Source organism: Melospiza melodia, chromosome 1 (assembly GCF_035770615.1).
Source record: "Melospiza melodia melodia isolate bMelMel2 chromosome 1, bMelMel2.pri, whole genome shotgun sequence".
Taxonomy (NCBI): domain Eukaryota; kingdom Metazoa; phylum Chordata; class Aves; order Passeriformes; family Passerellidae; genus Melospiza; species Melospiza melodia.
Window position 1 is genome coordinate 150,631,049 of NC_086194.1, and position 24,406 is coordinate 150,655,454.

The 24,406-nt window shown below is 35.9% G+C and overlaps 2 protein-coding genes across 7 annotated transcripts in view; one reads left to right on the forward strand and one right to left on the reverse strand.

Annotated features, from left to right (window-relative positions):
• The window catches only part of LOC134426653 (cytochrome c oxidase subunit 6C), a 475,168-nt gene that overhangs the window by 294,682 nt on the left and 156,080 nt on the right, over nt 1-24,406 (forward strand). The window lies entirely within an intron of this gene.
• Nucleotides 1-24,406, reverse strand: part of VPS13B (vacuolar protein sorting 13 homolog B) — a 429,375-nt gene that overhangs the window by 286,458 nt on the left and 118,511 nt on the right. For all 6 annotated transcript variants that reach the window (XM_063171820.1, XM_063171844.1, XM_063171830.1 and 3 more), the window contains exons 18-19: nt 8,026-8,160; nt 7,004-7,177 (exon numbers count right to left, since the gene is read on the reverse strand). In XM_063171820.1, the coding sequence (XP_063027890.1) occupies nt 7,004-7,177; nt 8,026-8,160 (309 nt within the window). The remainder of the gene's footprint in view (nt 1-7,003; nt 7,178-8,025; nt 8,161-24,406) is intronic.

The window sequence follows — 24,406 nt, forward strand, 5'->3', positions numbered from 1 at the left end:
GTGTCCAAATGCAAGTTAAAGATCCCATGGCGTTTTTTCAAAATGGGAGGGAACTATCCCAATATGCTGGCCAACATATATTTTCTCAATTAAAACCAGATTTCAATGTCCAAAGCTATGTGTCAGCAATTGCTGAGAGCCTATACCTGTCATGTTTTCAAAACACTTGAAACCAACAATGGGTATCTAGTCACCTTGCTGAATAATGCTTTTCCAGATGCCGTAAGTGGGAAAGGTAAATGCATTTTCATAAATAAAGGAAGCCCAGATACATCAGCCTCTACCATTATGAAAATAGAAATTATCATTTGAACCCACATGTAGATTTTTTTTTCCAATAACAGAAGTGTTAAATATGACTTTGTTGGCCATATGGAACACTTTGATACTATCAGATTTTAAAGTGAACAGAAATCCAATGGAACACACATGCACACACACAAAATAAAGGTAGCAGAAAAAAATCTCATATCTGCCATTCCCTAACTTCTACACATTTAATGAGTTAAACATTTAAAAAAGAAAAGGCTTTTCAACAACTTCTTTTTAATTACTTTTACAGAATTTTCTAGGTTATGAGCTGTTTAAAGAGAAGGTGGAGAGATTTCTTTTATGTACTTTAAAGCCTTCATACCTCTTACTACCCCCACCACTGAAGAGCTCAACTCTTTAATTGCCAATACTGAAGCTCAAAGTCCTATCCCCAGAACTACATGATCAACTACATTATCTACACTGTTATCCTGAGTTAAAAGAAAAGAAAGAGCAGACAATGAGTTTTTACAAAAAAGTTATAAATCCAGATGAGATGCAGGCTTTCCAGTTCTCCCAGTCCCATATTTCCCAGGAGTCTAAGGCTCCTGCCATTTGGCATTGAGTCCCCATCCTCACAGTGCTTCGTTCCTGTTTTGCCAAAACTCTTAATCTTAAGTGATTCTATTAAGGAAAAAAAAATGGAAAAAAGGCAAAAGTGCTTCTTTGACTAAAGATAGTGCCCAACTTTCACAGTGCAGTTGAACAGAACATCTCAAAGTCAAACAGGATTGAAAGAGTTCAGGGAACTCAACTACAGAGGCTAACTTCCTAAAAACTTGCACGACAGTGTAGGTTTTTTCCCTTTTTTATTTTTTAAAAAAAATCAATTTTTAAAGTAAGATTTTACAAACTAATCCTTTTTAGTCACAATCTCAGAATTTTAGAACACATGTATTGCTGAAGGATTTATGGCATACTGAGAGAAACTGACCGCAACATAAGCAGAGAGATGAAAACACCTCTTCCTCAAGAGGATTTGCAGAATTACTTGAGGGAAAGTTGAACAAGCTGTCTTATTCCTGCATTGTGCAAGTACCTTTCTATAACCAGAACTTACTGGCAGTTGCCAGATTTATGCAACTCACTGGAAGCAGTCAATCTAGTTAGCATAGTATAGTATGTCCTTTCTTGCTGCTACTCCCATGGACATGAAATCTCCAACTGCAGCCAGCAGAGGAACAGACTGCACTTGAGGACAAGTTTACTTCTCTCTTAGAGAAAGTACTAAGTGCTGGATCTTTGTAAGACAGTAGATGCAGTGGTGATCCAAGCCTGGAAAAACATTTGATATTTAACATTGCTGTAGTGCACAGCATATTGAGGTTGTGAGGATAATGGCAGAGGACGGAGCACACACAGACTGGTGATTGTTAAAAGAGGCTTTACTTTCCCTTCCTTGGTATGGATTAACTTGACATTTACCACTGTTACCAACCTGCTCCTGCCCACACTACTCTCCCTTCCAGAATTGCTCAGCAGTACCACCATCTGCTACCCTTGCCTCAATTTCAGCTAAACTTAAGATTTCAGACATTTTGTTTGCTACAATCAACTAACTGCAAAATCACCAGAGAGAAAGGGAGGGAGAAATTGCATTACCACAAAATACTTCTGCCCACAAATTCTGTGAGAAAGAAAACTTCCAAATATAGCCTTGCAGTTCAGGCAGTTGAACTGCTATTTTAAATCAAATTTTGAAAACTACAGGACGTTGCCAGAAATCTTTTTCTAAAAATGTATACTTACCGAATTTAAATCCACCCTCCAAAGGAAGCCTACATGAATACTGTGTTTTCAGTAACTCATACTATTAACATTCATATTTTTCCAAAGAAAAATATAAGAATAAACCAGGTTTTAAAAGCAATTAAGAAGATATAAATGTTGCACACTGCCTGAGCACAGTTCTCATAAGACCAGAGTCCTGGCAACTATCATAATCCTTTTGAAATTGCGCATATTAAGATTAAAGATCACTTTGTTCCTCTATTCCCACAACTAGTTGGTATGGTAAAAAGATCAGTCTCCTAGTTTTATATGTAACATCTTTAACATTTGCTCTCCTTTCTGTGCATGTGATTAAATGTAACATTTTGAAATCCCAAAGTTCTGAGAAAAACATAAATCCTTGTCCACAGCTGCTGTTTGACTCTGGAAACACATGCATTTTCTTTTCAAGCATCTACCATCAAAAAATCCCAAAGGACTTGAACTGGAGAACACCTGCATCTCTTCATTTAGTTCCAATAACAGAGTCTAAACTTCAAAATTACAAAAATAGATGCTATGTTCAGCTGCAGTTACATTCTCCCCCTAATTCCCGTGAACAAAAATGCTAAGAGCATGAAATCATTCAGGCAAGCTCTGTCATCGAGAGGATAAGATTTTTTGCACCAGAAGCCCAGTGGGAACTTGATAGAAAACTGGCAACAATTACAGATAAAGTACATAGTGAAATCCTCAGGGAGAGAAAAGGAAATGTAATAAGATAGATGGGTATAATTTTTACACATTTATGTCCAAACCACAAATGTGAATTGTCTTTAATTACTCCAATACACTAACCATTTTTATTCATTCATTGTGTTAAATCTTTTCAAAATACTTAAATTAGACCATGAATTCTCTTTTACTAGGATTTTTACTTATTTACTTACTACCACAAGAACTCATTTAAATTGGATGAGAGCTTAAAAATATAATTGCTTCAGCTTCAAAATTCAAGCTAATATCCCTAGTGCAAGCAGTCAAAATTAAATTTAAAAATATATCAATATAATGCTTTTTTAACTGCAAAAAGAGGGAATTTGGGGGACATATGTAGGTGTATAAGCATAAAACCAAACTTATCTTTAATCTCTCACCTCCTTTTTATTAAGTTCTAACAGATAAAAATCAGATCATTTACAATAATAAAAATGTTTATGTTCGTACTGGTACAACTTCTATGGCAATTTTTTCATACTTGATCATTTCTTCAGTTATTTTTTCCTTTTAGCATGGGAAGGGGGTGAATGGAGTGATCTTATCTAAATCAAAAGACTGATAGAAGAAAAAAATTCTAAAAGTTTTGGAAGTCGGAGAAACATATCACTTAAACAAGAAATACCAACTTCTATAAGGTTAAATGTTTGCTCTTCAGCTTTTATGCAGCTTCGACAATTTAGAGAAGCCTTCCCATTCTTGCTTTGCTGCACTAAGTGTAGAAATTCGACACATATGAGCACGACATTAATACAAGCACTTTTGTTTACTCCCTTATTTCACTGCTGCATTATTGCCTATTCAAGCCGATCTCAGAGAAAACTTCATTAATTGTATTTTTTATTTTTTTTCCTTTTGATTTATTTGTAATAAAGCTGTCCATACACTGGCTGTGCACGCACTCCCAATTATTCAATATGGCAAACCAAATAGAGCTTAATCAGCTCACCTCATCTATTCAACAGCTGTTCATAATTAACCACTAACACCAGCACTCATTTTGAAATCTCGCTCTACTCTCAAAGGCCAGGTGAAACAAACAAGGTCTGCAGCTTGCTCCCAGGGTTAATAAAGCCAGGGTTATTTCAGAGAAAGAGTAAGAAGACCTTCCCAAGCCCCGGGGTAATGGAATAATCTCCTCTCTTGTACTTATTTATATGCTGCAGTTTAAAGAGTGAGAAGCATACTCACTGATTTTTACAACCATGCATAGAGATACCTGGGGCAGTTTTCATACAACCAAAGTATCCAAAATTAAAATTACAGCATAAGGACTAAACAAAATCATATTTATGTTCTTTGTCCCTAAATACTTCCTTTGCCATAGGTGGATCCGTTTTCCACATGCTAATGACACTTTATGCATTAAACAGTAAAACACTCCTGACCAGTAATCATAAGTTTATGCACTTGTTTTATACTTTACGTACACTGTACATGCTACACATCACATGCTCTAAATGCTGCTCTTTTTGAAAGCCCTTCAAAGAGCTTTTTCCTTGGAATGGTTGTACTCAATGCAGTATGGTACTGCTAGAACCATATTCTTTTTTTCTCTTCCTCTCAACAGCACAAGTGAAATAGCAAAAAGGAAGCTATCTTGTCAAATGCTCTATCCCTCAGACTGTAAATACATCCTGTAACTTTGCAGGGCCACATACAGACAAGCAGTAAAAGGAAGTTGCACAACCATCCTGATCACTCTGGATCATATGGTTCAAGTGATACAAGACAGTAGACACTTGCTGATGCAACAAGGAGAGGAGGAGGAACAGTGCCCTCCCTGTTCACCAGGTAAATATGCCCTGATTTATTCGAGTATCTCATGCCATTTGCACAACCTCCTCCTTAGCATTTTATATCCAAACGACTGCTTTAATTTTTGATCAAGTTGTTTTTCATTCAATTTAATGAATTAATTATTCCAAATTCCTACTACAGAACACTCTATGCAACATTATCAGGAAAAATTTCACAAACAACTTCAGTACTGCACAATCACCTCCAGTAATACAGCTTAAAAAAACCTTTTACTCTCAAGGGATGAGGTTTTTTCTGTGATATTATCCAGTATAGCCTTTTTAACTCCCAGAAGTGACTGCAACTGATGGTAAATGCATTTTTATGCTCTCAAAGCACTTCATGTTTTACCTACATATAATTTTCACAGTAATAATGAAAATGATAGCCATATCTCCTGTATTAAAATTGCCTCAGTTTCTTCAGCATGTATTCGAAAGCAAACGCTTTTGCTTTGGTGATCCTTTGTACAGAACCTGAGACAAATGAAACATTAATTACTCCTGGTTTAATTTACATTAAAAAAATAAGTAATTTGCAGTATGCCATTCTTCCTGTTGAATGAGACTGAAGCTTGAGCAAATCAGTCAGATTTTTCCTCTCATTTGTCACTCCTTGCAGGTGCCACCACAGGAGCACAGCTAGAGCAGGTTAGTGACAGCCATTGTGTACACAGAATCAATACAACTTCCCTGAGATGCTGAAGGAGCAGGTGAAGTGTCCAGAACATTTTCAACTCTAAAACCTTCACATTTTTAATGCATGTCCATTCATCTAAAAAACAGGTACCACAGACAATTGTCTACTGCAAAAAAATGTTTTGTATCTCAAAATCCCTGAATGTGAGCCTGGCCAGCACTTCATTTGTCAGTGCCTTAATTCTCATTAAGCACCTCCTGTCACAACCCATCAATGACTCCCACCCACCTAACTGGAACATCTATAATACTGATGAGCAAAAATGTATGTGATCCTTATGACCTGTAACAAAAGCAGTAAGTGTACCGTATATGTATCCACAGAACCTTTAAATTATAATTCATAGACTAAGACAAAAATTTGAAAATTAAACAAAAAATCCTCAAAAAAGGCACGAAATGCAACAATTAGTCATAGTAATAAATATTGGTGTTATGAACATTTAAAAGGTATTTAAGTGAATCAACAGGTGCAACAGATTTTAGCTTCATCTGACTAATTCAGATATTATTGAATCCTGAACTGCTTTTTGGCAATGCTTTAGGAGCAGGACCTGAAGACAATTGTTGTAATAACACAGCTGTAAACATTTCCAACATGACGCTATCCAAAAAACACAGAAGTACAATTACAGAAAAAATAACCTAACAACTGCTGGAGTGCACAGTGCTTACAAATATTTACTCTGTGTAAGAATCAAATTCTGCTGACATATGCACATAAAAATTGCAATGACAGTAATAAATTCACTGTTACTTTTCAGACTAATGACATTCAAGAATCATTTCACAGGAAAAAAATACAGAAAAAAAGCACACTTGAAGTGTTCAAGTTGCTTCTGTGTTTCATAATATTGGGATCAGGTAATTCTTTTACTTTCCTTTACCTAGATACTTTTTTGGATTGTTTTTTCCCCACTTTTCATTCCATGCCTAGCATGACCATAGAATTAACTTTGAAAAACATGAAAACATGGTTTTTAAGGAGCACCACACTGACAGCAAAACCCAGTTCCATGTGTATTTCACAAACTACATGAGTTACTTTAAACTCGACATATTTAAAAATTTTCAGTGTTGCTTAAAACAGACCAATGTTTTGTTTAAAGACCACAGAAACCATAAGAATGTCAGGTAAAAGTATTTATGCCCACAAAGTCAACAACACCCTTAAATTTAGCCAAACAACTCTCACAAATTATTAACTTCTGATTTAAGGCCACCACAACATCAAATTTGATGAGGTCAGACGTGTGCCCTGCAGTATTTTTTAGATTATTTTTTATTGTACGCAAATTTTATGATAAACAAATTCTTACTAATAAATTTATATGGACCATTTAGAATCCAGTATGTCAACTTCTGTATAAGAAAGCCAACCCAGTACCAGGAAGAGAGAATGGAACTAATATTTTCAACATGGATCCTGCCTCTCCTCCCTCCCCCTCCTGAAATTTACAAAAGTTTCATATAATTATTTTAAAAGGCAACCAAAGTTAATGAAGCACTCCTTATTGAAGAAGACATAAATCAAAATGCAGCTTTCAGTTCTTTTGTCTCACAGTGAGCTGAAGTTACAATGTGTGCAGAGTGTTTAGAAGATACATTGACATTTGGCACATTTTATATCAAGCCCCTCTTTTGCAAATCACATTGGATAGGAAAACTGTAACATGATACCAGTTTAACAAGAGTTTTGTACTTACCAGAATTATGGCAGTAGTCCATATACTGTGGAATTTGGATTGTAAAGGCTACCAAATCTGGAGCTAAGAGAGATTCTGGCTTTCTACTCTCATTGAGCCATTTACTGCTGTGTAAGTCTCTGGTGTCAGAAGGGCCTTGAATTAAAGGAATCAGCTTCTCTTTTCTACCATCACCTAAGATAAAAATTACATTCCTTACTGCTTTTAGTGTTACAAGATAAATTTTCAAGACAAACATTTACTAGTCCAAAGAGAACATCTATTAATTTACGTTGTGAATACAGAATTAAAAGAGCAACTAGAAAGAGCAGCATCACACAAACTATTTGGCAATCTACTTAATGTTTACTTATAAATGCCTTGACTTCCAGGAGGATTTCAAATAATGTAACTGATTATCTTTAAAACAGTATTTTATACTGTTTTATAAATTATTTTATAAAATTTTATAAAATAATCTACTTAAACATCACCATGAACTCAATTTAAAGACACTAAATTTTTAATGCTCTTGATCTTAGCTCCTTTTTATCCATAAAGACATCATACACATTGATTAGTTCCCACATGCTCCTCAGGAAAAACTGTATTAAAGAAGTAAAAAAAAAGAAAAAAAATCACAGAGTCCTCAAAAACTTTACAAGCAAAATACATACCTATAGCATTAATGGAAAATGAGGCATTAAACAGTCAGGAAAATACACCAAAATAATGCTAAGGATAAAGCTAGGTGAAAATATTCTGTATTTTTCCTATTTCTTGAATACTTCCTGATTAGTATTTGTCTCAACAGAAAAAAAAATAAATTTCTTATTCAGTGTAAAATTTGACTATACTAGGCCAGACTGGATCATCATGACATACTTAATAATAACAACAAACCCCCAAAACAGAATACAAAAACCCCTCTCTGATTCATAGGAACAATGAGTAAATTCTTGTTTCAGTAACTCCCCTTGTAAAAAGCAAGGCCAATTCTCCTATACAGGCAATAAAGTTTTACATGGTCCAGCTGCACATACCTGGGGCTTTGGCACAAATTTTTATTGATCCCACGGTCCCAGAGGCACATTTGACCAATGATGTGCCGCAGTACTTCAATTCAACATTCTGGATTGAGCCCTCAAGAGTTGGCAGGGGATTCTTAGATTTCACACCTAATAAAAGAAAACTGCAAATGTACTAGCCTGTTGAATTTAAATATTTTTATATTCCTTCACCAAGGCATTTAAACTTAATTATATTTTAATTATCTACCTTAGATGTTCTTACAGCATTTTTGTTGTGATTCACAGGTTTCAAATGAAAGTGAAAGAATGCGGCATATGGATTTTTTAATACAAACAGTTATGTACAAAATATATATAGATACCGTGAGGAAAACACACAAGACCACTTAGAAATTGAAATAACAAATATACATATATACACATAGATACTTTCATTTTCACTTTGCAAGTGCCACATCAGCTATTCTCCTTCATGTTTTTATTACGACCATTTAATTTCAGGATCTTAAAATGACTAAGTGTTTTCAGCTTTTATTTAGACATCAACATTTTACTCAGTAGCTATGTAAAGCATTAGATCCATGCAGCTGAGCAGTACAGAAGGCCAACGGCACACTTGCCATTTTTCAGCGGAAACTGGAGTTCAAACCTTGCCTTGGGTCACAAGTGGAAATAAGTTTTGGTGGTCTTTCCTCAGCCCCCATTTGTGAGCACCAGAAAACTACTGCACCACTTGGAAGAAGTCAGTGCTATTGGCAGTCGCTTCTGAAGAGCTGCCCAGAACTGAGGCAGAAGCAGCAGGGGATTGTACAAGCCAGGACTGAGATTTGTTGGCAGAGCTTGAGGGCAGCCCCCCAAAACAGCCCCAGAGCATAGGTGGAGGAAGCCAGCCCTCCAAATCTGTACAGCACTGCCTATCAGAAAAAAAACATATAAATTCACTTGCAAATTAGAAATAAATAGTTTCAACACCTGTAAGAAGTATGAAAGGAAAAACTAACAGAAGTTGCCTTTTTTATGGTTTCTTTTGCCCTTCGTGCAGAAGCAACTTGGAATTTGTCAGTTAAAATTGGCAAGCAGCTTGTTAATTATGCAAACATTAGTATAATTATGGAACCATTTCCTCATGTACGTAACATAGAATTTGTTCCAAAATCCATAATTATGCAAGGAAAGTATTGTGGAATATCAGGTAAAAAAGCATTTTTATACATATTTCAAGATTATTAAACACATTAAAGAAGTGTAATCATCTACAGAATTAATTATTTAGGTTTTTTCCAAAATCTGTCCAAGACTTAACTCAAAGAACAACCTTTAATATATATTAACTAGTAAGGAAAAGAATCCTAAGAAAATTATAGGGAACAGAAGATTTCAGATTAAACTTGGTAATTATGCTTAGTTCACTGTGCTTATTCAAGTTCCTAAAGATTGAAGAATATTTCATGGTGCATACAAAATCATTTAGCAAGCAGTCTTGACAGATATTCAAGTTTTTTTCTGGTAAAACATTAAAATAACTTTTGAATAAAAAGTACTTTCCAAGACAGAAAGAAAGAAGAAACACATGAAGGGACACACAGAACATGATAAAGCAGACTGCCATCTGAAAGTAGGTTCCACACTGAAGGTATTATTTGTTATCAAAATTTACCCCGTTTTCTGTCTTTGGGCTATGTCCAGACTTTTCCTAATTTGTGACTCAGGCTCAAAGAACACTCACTGAAACTAATTTGTGTGCCTTCCTTACAACACCCCATCAGTTCTCAGTCTGAAAGACCAACTACCAGTTTGTCTTGTGAACAGACCCTCACTCCCATTTCTGTCCAGGGTAAGCCTCTTTTAAAGCTGAAAATCCCCTTTGATCTAAGGCATGGTATCTGACATAATACATGAATTTATCAAAAGAAACTAGGATATCTGTAGGCATTTCTGCCTCCTCATAGTTCCTAGAAATTTGTGCAAAATAGAGGCCATTACATTCATATAAATAAAAAAGGGGGGAGGTGGAGGGGGGATATCCATCTTCTGCCAATTCCAAAACAAAGATTATTCAACAGTTTGTAGCAGCCAATATTACAGTTAAAGCAAACCAAACTGAAGTCACAATTTGATCCCCATCTTTTAAGCCCTCTTAAAACTGGGAGTTTCTTGCTGTTTTCATTTTTCAGCAATTATTTTAAGAATCAAAATTAAAGGTGTGATGTGCATTCATTTCTCTCACTTCACTAAGGAAGATGAAGTACTTTTAAAAATAAATAATTTCTACAATGGAGTTCACTTATAGATGCATTATCCCGGACAACTTCTTTGCATTGATACTAAAACTGTCCATGTCCAAAATTATTTACATGCATAATTTAAAATTGATTTTAGTATCCTATCTGAGACAAAGGAACCAAGTTAAGTGTGATTATGATCACTCTTTGTTTCTTTTTACTCCTAGTCCCTCACCAAGTAACTTCTGGACTTGCTGAATTCCAGCAAGATATGACAGCATTATCCAAGACATTTATTTTCTACAACCTTCTATTTGCCCTCTTCAACTGACCAATTATCAAATTTATGACAGTCAGCAAAGCATTGCTCAAATTGCTTTTCACCCAGCCAGCAGTTAAGGACCATGATGGGAAGCCAGGAAAGCTTCATGGCTTGGCCTTAAAGAAACCCACAAACCTTTAATACATGCTCATAGAATTAACCATCATATTTTAATGCATATGAAGAAGTCACTGGTAGCAGTAATGAGGTTTTTTGGGTTTTTTTCTGTTACAGGATTAGGGTAAACACTTTGTCCATTGTTTTCAACTATTTGACAGAAAATAGGGAAGAACTGGGAAAACACAGAGTATCTCATGCCTTCCTTTTCTATGTTGCTTTCATGTCAAATGCCAACCTGCTTTCAGCTTCAACACCTGAAAACTACAGCACAGCAAAGTAAACAAGGAGAAGTTGCCAGAAAAAAAATTCCAGCTCTGGACTGATGGATACTCAAACCTATTACCTATTTATTAATTACTGAATACCTATTTATTAATTACTGAAATCCTATACAGAGAACACAGTAAGAAACTTAGAATGTCTAATTAGACTTTCATCACAAAGACAAAAATCACCTAAACTTGAAGTGATTGCCCTGGCCAAATCACAAATCATTTTCAAGGCACAGAAAGTTTAGAGACTTTTAGTGAACCATTTCTAATGAACTGGTTTAAAATAGGAGGCCATTTTCTTCAGTCTGAAAATTTTTGGAAATTATGAGCCATCTCTCATAAACTTGTCAAACTGGCAAGCAGCTCTACAGAGAAGAAAGAAGCCTTGTTTCCTTCATGTGCCTCTATTTGTAGATTGCATCCCTGTAACTTCAGTTCCTCCCGAATAGTCTCCCTTATTTCTTTCATCGTGGTACCATTGAAAAATTGAAGTCTCAGCAGTTGTTCACAGAACTAAAATATTCCTTAAACACCTATTTCAGCAAACAAACGTTTAAGCAAGCAAAGACTAGAGCTTCCTTCCCTCCCCTCAATGTTTATAAACTTTTCTTAAGGTAGTTGAGATCAATCTTAAGGGATTGATTATGAAGATTTTCAAACTTCTAGATTAGAAATGCTCCATGCCTCCATGTACTAATTGAAATTTTACACGGAGACAAACAGACCACAACATTTTAATTAAGACATTGAGCATGAATTTGAATAGACACTATGAAAACCACATCTAACATTGCCAACAGCAAACATTATGCAAATTCAACATCCTGCAAATGAAGTAGGAGAAAGGCTTATTTCCAAGGTGCTAGACAAGAGAGTAGAACTTGCACTGTACTCATTCTTCTGGAATCTCACTTGCAAAAGCACCACTCAGATTTACTTGACAATGCCCAGCGGAGTCAAATTAGGGCAACATGTTTTTTCTTAGTACAAATCACTTTTTCTTCAGTTAATTTATTATTTTCACCAGGAACAGGGGAATCAAAGACTTTATGAAGGAAGAGATACATATGCCAGTCATCATCATATGTAACTTATGGCTCCTTTCAGATAAATTTTCTAGATGTCTGGAGTTTTTTTTCCTGCAAACATTGCCCATTGCAGAATGATCTGCAGTAAGAATCCAGTGTTTCCTTCCCAATATGTAGCCTTGTGTACACTCAGTGATCAAGTATAGCCTATTTCACTTGATTCAGACACATGGAATACCTCATATCACCAAAGGCTTAAAATCTGTTCTTTGGGTAGAACCCAAAAACAGGCAGAAACGTTTTCTAACTTAAAATCTACTATACCTTGACAATTTGCACCTTGCACACACTAACTCACTTTAATTATAACTCCAAGCCTGAAGAGCTGTTGTGATCCAGATACACATACAGAAATATTGTGCTGTCAAGAAAGGTTTTCCCACACTTTGAAACAGGTATTCACATCCTCCCTCCAACATTCCAGATATAGCTTTGGTCTGTTCCATGTACATAATCCAACCACACAGCTTGCCCCAAGTTCCTGCATTCAGTGTCATTCCACATGCAAGCAGGGAGAAACAAACAGCTAAAGGCAGATCACAACTATGTCTTTATACATCAGCTCAGGATTTCTTCTAGCAAGCCTAGAAACCTAAGTACTCATTTAATTTAAGGCCTGTTTAAAAACATCACCTAATTAGTGATTTTACCAACAAATATCTTTTACTAATCCATTTGTGATAAGGGGAATTTGCAACGATTACTAGCAAACCAAGAAACAAAATCTAAACTGATCAATAACAAACACAGAAAACCAGAAAAGAGGAATGTTACTGATTCTGAGGAGAACAGACAGAACTGCGTGCCACCAAATCCCTGAAATACAATAATTATTTAGAAAGCTCATAAAAGAACTGCAAAATATGAAATAGGAAATGAATAAGGCATGACAAACTTCTAGAAGTAACTCCACATGAATTGTGCCCACATTTAGTCTGTGGCCACAGAAGGAAAAATCTCAATATTTAAAGTATTAAGTACCAATAAACTATGGTTTGGAAACATGATATAGTAAAAGACTGTCACATACTTGTCAAAATAATTTCAAACAGTAAAAAGATCAATCCATGAATAAAAGTAAGGAGCTATTAACTAAATGAAAGAACATTGAAGCATAAGTCTTACTGGAATCATGACAAAAAATGTCAAATTATTTTCACAGAAACATATATTTAGGTTTTACATGACTAACACAGAAAAGCTAGTAAACAAATTGAAGCATAAGAGAAACCTCATTTCTTTCCTAAGAGATATTAATCTGTATTCAGTCTCTGCTTAGGCAGTTCTTAGTGAGAATTTCTGGAGTCTGTATTGGGCTTGGTTACAGAGATGGTGCTTCTGAGGAACTCCAAGCTAAAACCAAACTTAATTCCTTCCTCCTTTCAGAAAGAACATAATAGAAGCCACAAAGACCAGCTCTAACTGGCACCAGTCCTACTTCTCACGTTCAAAGCATTGGGAGAGCATAAAGCTTTCACATTCTTATTTGCAATAAAACAGCAGCAACATGGGAACTTCAATATCTCTTTCAATCATTCTGCTTCCTCACACACATCACCTGAAATCACTGGGGTCTTGTGTTTAACGTTCCCTCCTCCACCTCCCACACTCTCCCACTTCCTTTTTTTTAACTGGAAAAACAGAGGAAAAGAGAGGTTTTCCTAAAACGTAGAAGCTGGGGTATAGGTATTTTCTGCGGGTTTTCCATAGTAAAATTGAATCTTTGCAACAAAGTACCTCAAGGATCTTCACTGTGCTCACAATTGCATGTTTTAAATCTGTCAGCATAATCTATAGACCATATTTTGCAACCCTAATGCACATACTCACAGGCTATTATTTTATTACTTCTTCAGAACAGTCATTCAAGCAGCTTATTTTAAGGAACTGTCAAGGTAAAATTATTTGGGTGTTTTTTCTAACTCAACTTGATTTAATATCACAGTTTCTATTCTTATTATCATAGTAATTTATTTTCATGTAACTGTGTCAACCAGTTCTTAGTCTACATTTCACTATTCTAAAAAATTATTGTTTCATCTCCACCCACTCCCAAGACGTAAAAGGGCACCAACAACAGGATTATGGTAGACCTGTCTTGCCTTTAACATATTGTGAACTGGGCAGATTTTCTACTGACTTGAGCTTCTGGGCCAGAGCTCCACACAAAAGAGAACCCTGCCCTAAAAAATAGCTCTGAATTTATTTTCTTTTCAACATGGTACTAAAAGAAAAAGTAAGTGAAAGGGTGAAATTAAGTGACAGACTGAAATACTCCCTAAAGAAGGTCAAGCTGCTTTGTTCTTGGGCAACAATGATAAAATGTTTATCAGTGTAAGTATGTATCATTTTCTTCATCAGAATATAAACTGCAAGAAGCACATGTTAAAATATCTCTAACTAATCACTTAAATCCTTAAACTGCCTTTAAACTAGCTAAGGTTTCTCCATTGCCTAAATACTAAACAAGATGCAGGATCATCATTATAAACAGAGATTTACATATTGCAAAATATTTCCCAGCTTGCTAAAGAATAGCAGCATTTCACCTATATGGAGAATCATTTTAATAAGACAAAATGCTGTTGTTTACATTCCTGCTTCACTATGGCCTTCAAACAGGTTCCCATATGCCCTAACCCAAAAGCCTCTTGATTTTTCTAAAATCCTTCTTCAAATAAAGAGGTAAATAAGAAAACTGGAGCTCAAAAACTGAAAACTAGCATTGAAGAAAACATAGAACATTTGGAATAATATGGTTAGAGCATTCTAGGTAAGAAGAAGCTTTAAATATTCCTTATTGATGATCTGCTTTAAGTGATTATCCAGTAAGGTAAAATGTGGTTTTAATTTGGAATGCTCATACGAGAACTAAACAGCTACCACAGAAATGCACAGAATCTCTGAATCATTTACATTGGAAAAGACCTTTAACATCATCAAGTCCAACTGTAAACTTAACACTGCCAAGTTCACCAGAAGAAGTAATCAGATGACCAAACACCTTCCTTCAGGTGCTTTTTACAGTGCAGCTGGAGGTGATGTTAGTGAAGATAAGGTTGAAAATTTCAACTATGCCTCCCTTCTAGTAATAGAAACATTCCCTTATGGACCTACCATAACTCCCAGTGTGCTGTTTCCACCTGCAATGGTACCTAACACTGGAGCACAGCTGGACAACAATTTGCAAGCATTGCACACTGACTGCTAAGTTTCACATGTGATTAGTAGTATTTATTTAAACTACTACTATGCAGTATTTGCTAAGTTCTTTCAGGATAGAAAATGTGAATGTCACTAGTAGCAATCCCTCTGTGAGAGAAATCAGCCATGAAAACTGTCCTGGAGTTGGCAGAGGCACAGAGCTGGGCCTGAGCGCTGTGAGAGCAGGGGAACGAGGTGGGAGCAGCTCTACCTCAGCAGCTGTAGGGAAAAACCAGGGCAGCTCAGAAAATGGGTTGTAGACCTGCAAACCAAGGTGAGGCTGTGGAGTGGCAAGCAGCTGACCCCTGGCATGCCACATGTCAGAAGAGGCCAAGCCTGGGCAACGCAGACAATCACAAACCCCTCTGCCATAAGGAAGCCTGACCACATCCCACACCATCAGACTTCTGCTCCCTGTTGGACAGAGGACCCTGTTGATCTAAATAGCCAACACTTAGAAAAGGAATACCATTTTCCATTTTTAAACAGAGACAGGATTGTAAATGATTCCAAAATTTTGCTGTGAAAAGTGCAGTTTTGGGCAATTTATTAATATTAACCTCGTTGTTGCTAACATTTGGGCTATTTAGGCACCAGCAATTATAAGCAGACCTAACTGAAGTCATTATTTTGGATTTGGCAATATGACACTGGTCAGAACACAGGATTAAAGTAGCTTTAGTGCTCCTCTTCCTGCTGTTGTAAACAGAGGTTAAAAAAAGAAAAGGATTGATTTTCCTTTCTGCCCAATTCAACAGCTGCATTTCAGATATTCTGTATTATTTGAGACAATTGGTAGAAGCCAAAGTTGATACATTAAAATAAAAATAAAATTTAAGTTAATTAAAATAAAAATAAAATTAAGATTTTGTCTTCCAAGAAAATGCAAAAAAACCCTATCAAAATCTAGATTGTAACTTTAGAAAAGCATGTGCTATCAATCCTCATACCTATGTGTTGTCAGCTGACAAATGCTAAAAGCGACATGGGTACATCTGTATGGGATACAGATAAATAAAAACTTGAGAAACCTGCACAGCAAAGTATTTGAGGCAAGATTCTGAAAAAGATGAAGACAGACAGATAGATAAAGAGCTCACAATTCCCATCCTCAATAAGACACCCTTTGGTTGGAAACCATGAGCTTGCAATTGGTTCATTCCATCTCCGTTGTACAAGACTTCTATCCATTTCAAATACAGTAGTTTTCCTGTATCTGAGGTTAATAATAGCTCATGCCAAATGTCAACATGTAAAATATATGAAAACACTTTCACTCACTAGTAAATTCTAACAGGATCTCAAAAATCTGAAATGTATTTTCTATCTAGTCTAGTTCAAATTCAATCCTGGACAATCTCAAAGGGCTCATCTTCAAACACATTAAGCAAAAAGTGCAATTTATCTTAGACTCTGGATTAAACTCTGCATTTTACAACTCTTCTTTTAGTAAAATGCTGGGTAGCAACTAAAGAGAAACTTTCTAGGACAGCAAATTGTAGGATGAAAAACCAAATTTTCAGACAAATCAGAGCTCATCTCAGACCTTATCACCTTCTGTTGCAACTGTGGAGCTCTCTTCTCTAAGGCACATCTACTCAAATAAACTACTGGGCAACTATAAAACTAATAAATATTTCCTATGAGTCTGCATTGCCTTTAAAAAGTCTCCTTCACCAGAACAGATTCTAACCTTACAGTGCTAAGTAACACATCTAATATGCTAAAGACAAAAAGTGCCAGGTATCACCTGGACCTACACAGGATTGTGAGCTTCCCTGTAACACACATGACACCTGGTCACCTGTTTGCTGTCAAACACAATATCCAATGGCTGAAATCTCTCACAGGCTCAGCTGGAGCTTATTGAACATAGGACAGCACAGGTATGGACCAGAAAAAAGGTAAACAAGAAGAGGATTCTAGTAAAGAAATTGCAAAGGTTCATAGAGATTCAAAAGAAGGTCAGAAGTGTTCAGTAACAGTATTATCAAAAATAAGGAACATCAAAAGTGTAATCATTAACAGTTAATTTCCTGAGTTGCTAGGCATGGGGGAAAAGCAAAAAAGAATGTTAACATCCCTCAGTTGGGAAGTGAAGAAAGCCCAGAGTCACATGATTAAAAGATGGACTACAGAGATTGCTGCTACAATCACCGACTGTAAATGAGTAGGAAATGACAGGAAAACAGTCATTCAGATAGGACGGATAAATAAAATATTACAGAAATTAAACAGAAAGATTAAAGTACAATAGATCAGTATTATCATGAGGAATCTTCCCATGAATCTCCTACTCAGAATGTATATGCTGCTTTAAACAAAAGGTCCAAGTTTACCCCTTTACAGGTTTTCCATGCACAAAGATGACAAAATCTCACTTTCATTAAAGATGATGGTTTTTTCTAACTGAAGAATCATTCTTATTCACAATTTCTATACCACACTGCTTTTCTTTATACCAATGTACTCCTTCCAACAACCTAATACAGATTGTTTAGGATATCAAATTAAAAACACAATGCTCTAATTTTAACAAACAAGTTTGTATTTTCTTTTAAATAGTCTATGTAACTCCTGAGGACTTAAAGAAAACAATACATTTAGTGTCTGGAATGGCAGTTTCTTACACGAGGAGGATATTAACCTTTAATCCTTGAAATCATTAAAGAAATGTTTGTAGAAATATTTTTAGCCTCTTTATCTGGTCAAAGTACTGGAAGTTAAGTCGTGTCTGTACAAACCAATCATTTCACCAGCAGTTTTATATTTCTTTAAAGCCTCATATAAAAAGCACCTGCTTAAAGTGAGTAATGGAGTTTTATATTCATTGCACTTAGGAACAGCGTATGTAACCTATTCCGTTTTCCTCCCTTGTGGAATATATTTCAGCTTATATTGCACAGCACATTACCGATGTGTATAAAGACCCTCTGATCAGCAATTTGGACTGCAGACAGCAACCTGCATGAATACACTTTTTTCCCCTTCCTTAAATACAGTATCCACTTGATTCATCAACACAAATTAAAACCATCCTTTAAGGATGATGATCTCACCTTTACAGTGAATACATGAAGCCCATGCATGGAACACCACAGCAATGGCAGACTGCAATCTGCAGCATTCACCCTGCACAATCAACAAGCAATGCACATGCTGTCAGCATTGCAAAGAAAGAACCTGGTATATAATCTTTCCTGGCCCAGGAATAGAAAATCTGCATTAGTGTGAATAATTTTTGAAATTTTAAAACCTTGCTGTCTGTTACGATATAAAAAACAGAAGAAAATCCAAATGCAAGGAGTCTTGTAACACAGCACATATTAAAGATAATTTTATCTTGGAATTTGCATTTTGTCAGAAAACATGAAAAAGGGTACTTCCATGCTATAGCTTATTGAAGCACATGCTTGTGATATCTTCATAGTTGAGAAATTGAAAGAATTTTTTAATTTGGCCTCAGCATCAGGTTTCCCTGCAGAATTTAGTGCTTGATTTCACTAATACTAAGAACTTGAAATAGATGTACAACAGAAGTCTACATTTAAGGCAATACTTATGCTGGATTCAAGTAGGTAATATAGGCATGATTGTAACAAAATGAACATATTTTAATTTTTTCATTAAGAAAACAACACTGGCTTTTGATGGGACCAAATAAGTTTTGTAAACACTTTTGCATGATTATCCATTGTATTCATTAAATTATTGTAATACATATTACACACAAAGTACATTGATTTCCACGTATTTTAAAGCAGAATGATTTATCCCCTATGCACAGAATCAAATCATCACAAAAGCAGATGCTACTTTACAGTAGACAGTTACTTCCTGCATCTTCTTCCACCCACAATCTCTATCTGCTGGTAAGTTTTAAGTAACGTGGAAAATAAATTTGCCAGAACTTAAACTAGGCATAGAATTACCCATCAATATTACTGCACGTAAGTACTTACTCACTGAACTAAACAGGAAGAAGGGCTATATTACATTAGCTTGATTAGTACCTCATGGAAGGCTGCAGAAGTTTTGAGGTCAAGGCAAGTTTACTGAGCCCATGAGAAGTGGAAGGAATAGATATTTTATAGTCATACATCTGAGGTAATTTCTGTGATTGGGCAATTGGATATTTTCTAATTTATTGTAATTAGGTTAGCACTACAGTACGCTTGTTTGCTACAAATTTCTTACACTGATATACTTGGTACAGTAAATCTTGGTAAATCTACCCAATATCGAAATATCTCAGAAAGAGAGGACTTCAAAGTTAAAATTAATCCTGCTAAATCTTCACATTATCTTTGAATGATAACCAAAGGAGATTTTGAAAAGAGGAAAAAAGTCAAATTTTCAATACAGAGGAACAATACTACAAACTTACTGCTTTTACAATGCTGTTTCTTTTCCCAATTAGACTTCCTTAGCATAACTAAAAATCTGTAATAAATGTCCCTATAGGTATTATAACTAGTTTAGTTAATAAAAAGGAGTGCTATATGAATACCGGTTGCATGCTTTTCAACAGAAGGATGTAAACTTATTTAGCGATCTGTTTTCTCTTTCATCTTATCTCTAGTTTCTGTGTAGATTTATAATGCTCATTGTTTCCAATTTTAACAAATCACCTAATGGCAGAAAGGAAAATATGTTAACCTTGGAATTATTTGCAGTTGTAGAAATCCCTTTTGTCTGGCTCATGCAAGGCCTGCAATCTGTTTTAAACACAGATTGTCTGTCTTTTGTCTGACAGCCACCAAGCTGCACAAATTACTTTCTGCCTGTTCACCTGTTTGCAGCTGTGTCTGTAAGCTAAGGATTCTGTAGTTTGACTTGAGCAACCACTCCAGGATTGATGACATGTGCTGCTGATAAACTGAGCAATTTGAAGAAATTACTGGCTAAACTTATTGAAAGACATCTGTGCATGACCTGAGAACTAGAAGCCTTCAGTTGCGTGTTTGCAACCTGCAGTGGCGGCAATCTGTTTGAAGTGATATCCTTCCATAACAGAGCTGGTCTTGCCACAAAATAACTGAACCATCTTTGCAACATATTTCTTCACCCAACAACAGAATTCTGCTCTTTTGGTCTTGAATACACCTCCTAAATAGAGGATATAACAACAATTAAGACTTCCTATACTCATCTAGCAGAAGTAACATCTTTTGAAGTGTTTCCATTTTTCACCGAGATCTGGCATTCTGTGCTGTTTCCCAGCCCTCTCTGCTCACAGACTCATTCTCAGCAGTTAATGCTGGTTTGAGCATCTCACAGGCACCCTTATTATATCAGCCAGGAGGACATGCCTAGGCAGTCTTTTGGGGGTACAGCTCAACTCTTCAGCAAAGTCATAGTAATGCCTGAGGTTTGTGCTTTAAAATTCAGTCATCAAAAAAACTATTTCTAAACCATGTAAACCTGGATAATGTTTAAGCTTCTGGGGATACTTGCAGATGTTCATTTTAAGCACAAGAAGTCCATGACAGCACTCTCACGGTGAGCATGTGCATGCGTATGTGTATACATATGAAATTCTTTTGCTTTGAAAAAGACCCCACCAGCCTGTTGAGCTGCGTGTGATGGCTAGCCAGTTCTAAGCTGTGCACTACATTTAGCAAAATACATTCCTAAGTCCTTTGGGACACATTCTGTAGTGATACAATTCAATGATGCTCCCATTTCCTTTGTTCTTACACATGTAGCATAAATGCATTTCAAGTCTACACTGGGACAAAGAAGAATTCTGCACATCTCCAAGTGTTTTTGTAGCCCAGAATAAACAACAAATTAAAGACATTACTAAAATTGCTTCACACAGTAATGTGAAAAACATTAATTGAAGGAAAAGTGTGTTAAGCCTAAAAAAGTAGCTAAGTGCTTAGAGAACTTCCAGTAAGTAGTCAAAAGCACAAAAGCTGTCCACTTTCACATCTGCACATTAACCCTCTCTCCCCCCCCAAGCCTTCATTTTAGCCATTTAAAAAGGATTAAGCATGCAGTACTTAAGTACCCAAAGCAAACTATTAATTTCACCTTGTTGTCTTTACAACCACTTCATATCAAAAGCCAAGCTACTGGCTAAAATCATCAAACTATCAGAACTCATGTCTGTGCTATTTGTTAGCTTCAGCAAATGAAATCAGTGCTTCCATTTTCATTTCTTTAGTATTCAGAAGCAAATGTTACCTTTAAATTTTTTTCACAAACAAGGTTTACTAACAATTATAACAATTTTCAAAATACATATTACATATGATGAAAAGTTATCACTGTGCTCAAGAACATTTGAAAACAGGAATGCAATGCTTTCAAGTTAAAGTAGCTATATAAATTGGGCTTTCACATTTCAGAACCCATAAACTGGATTCACCACAGAGCTGAAGTGACTTCCTGGAAAAAAGAATATATAGCATAGTGTATGTGCATACAATAAATCAAGTCCTGATTATGTGCAGCTAAAAACTATACATCAGCAACAATAAAACCTTTAGAATACCATGCTACAGCAGATATCTAAGTAAATACAGCATGTTTTTATCTTCGGCATCTATGCATATTGTGCGTTTGAGCATTTTTAATGTCAGCTTTTATTTTAAAAGAGCTAAGTCGTGAGAACATTCTTATGTACCACTTCATAACTCTGACACCGAGTATGTATAAAAAGATTAGCCTTTATTTGGTATAAAATCAGTTGGCAGTTTTACATCTGTGCAATGCAACATAAATACCCCAGCTGGCATCTCAAGCTCACACACATATGGACTTCAAAACAGAAACTTCCTTATTTGCAGCACTGCCAGGGTAATTTTGCATACTCTGCATACTACAGCTATTTGTCAGGCCCCTGCAGGTGTGCACTGCACATAAACACACAGCTGTAGTCTAGCAAGCCAAGTGTTCCATCAAACACATAAAGGGAGACCTCAGCAGCTGGATTAGTCATCCCTGCAACAGGTCCAGAGAGAACAATATGGGTTAGTATTTTTGGAAAAGCATGGATGGTAAATTTATGATTATGCTGGCCTTACCAAATAACTGCTGGATTGTGTCATTTTTATGCAATGTCTACTTATTAAAGTTTTTGTTAGAATGGCTGGAACAGACCGAATATTTTTTAGTTTTTAATATAAACAATAAGGTAGTTTATGTATAAAATAGTTTATTGAGTGCAAAAATGTTAAAAGGTTTTCATGCTAGTGGTTGGTTTTTGACAGATGTTACAATTATTTGCATTGGCTTTAACAGACAAATCGCTGGAATCAATTATAGTTAGTATATCAAAGTTTCTTACTAGTTATATATTATGCTTTGTCACATTTACTATAGTCACATAGGATTTTTCTATTCCTTTTTTGCTTAGATCACAGGTGAATTCCTAAAAACACTTGATAAAGAGAAGTGTAGAATGAAAACTACTGTGATTAACTTGCTTATTTAAACTGATTTTAACAAATTTTAAAACACAACTAAAATTACTTTCTCTCAGTACTGTTTAGAAGACATCAGCATCCAGAGAATTTCATGGTGGTCATACAGATGTTAAAAATATTTTAATCAACCAGAAAAAGCAGTAAACTTAATTTTATGCAAGTTTCCTTTAAGAAAATTCATATGTCAGAATCAAGAATAAAAAGAATCAGTTAGAAAATGAACACAATTTTTAAAGTCATTTGCCACCTATTTATTCAGAACAGTCACTGTATGGTATGTATTTCAGCATTTAAAAATTGCCTCAGAAAAGATGAGAAACTATGAAGGCTATCAGGACTAATCCTAGATTAATTTCATCCATTAAACCTTGAGTTCAAATATGCAGGCACCTGTGCTTGCTTCTCTTTGGGTGTTTGTTTGGAAACACAAAACTTTACCAGGCCTTGCATACTGCTCTCTTTTCTGATGGTGACATGTTTACACACTCATAACAGCTCTTTCAAATTTCATGTGCTGAGGGGAAGACATGAATTCAACACCTTGGTACAGCAGACATTGACTGGCACTGAGAACATAACCACGTTGTTCCTTGCACAGACCAGGACTTCAGCAGCACCTGGGAACACTATGAGCAGGAATCCATTCCCAACTGCCTCGGCTTCATTAAGTTAATTGCATCATTTCCAGAAAGAAGAGAAGGGGCTTCCTAAAGGTCACTTTGCCAAACATGACCTAATGACATTTCAAGACCACGTATGTGTCATCCACCGAGAATATCACTACTGGGGGCTCAGAAATGTACATGAAGGTTATGTTAATATTATGGTAACATAAGATCTAATCATTATAATTACTGATACGTAACTAATAACAACATAGTCATTTCTTCATGTGTGTAAAGGTAGCTGCTTATTTAAGCCATACAGGTCATCATAAATGCGGACTCAGATCAACGGTACTAAAAATTATCAGACTCAGTACTATAAGGCATATTCAGTATAAAAAGCCACTAAAACATGTCATAACAAAATCAAAAAGAAACACTTCAAAACAAAAAATTGTCATTTAGAATACAGAGGGTATAAATCAACACATACAGGTAACCAGGGCGACCACCAAACCACAGATGAAATGCAAAGAGTAGATTTATTTCATTTCCTCACTAAAAATGCTGGGTGAGAGAGACACGGGCTATGTTAGGCTCAGCTCATCCCAGGGGACAGACACACAGCAGAACACGGGCTCTGTCAGGCTCAGCTTATCCCAGCAGACAGCAGGAGGGGCCACTTCCTGCCCCATTATACTAAAGGGCTTCATACATGTGTAGTTTATCACAAGGCTGAGCTTTTATGATCTCTGAGCTTTTGTTCTTGCACTCTGTCCCAGCAGGAGGCTCGGGCTTGTCTGTTAGAGTGTGTTATCTCTACACAGCAATTATACTTCTCAAACCAGGCAGAGGACGAACAGCACTCGGCAGAAGAAATGGAGTTTTCCCAGCCTGGTATTCTCAGCATTCCCAGCAAAAAGGTCACTTGAGCAAATTTACTATCCTCCTTCTCATTCTTCCACTTATAACCCTTTTCTTCCAACACAGGGCAAATATAAAAGCAAAGTTAATCATTCCTAATCATGAAAATAACTTTCCGAATCAAACTAGAAAATCTTTAACTTCAGGGATACATATTTTGTACCCATCTTGGATCAACAGCCTACACAATAGACTCACAA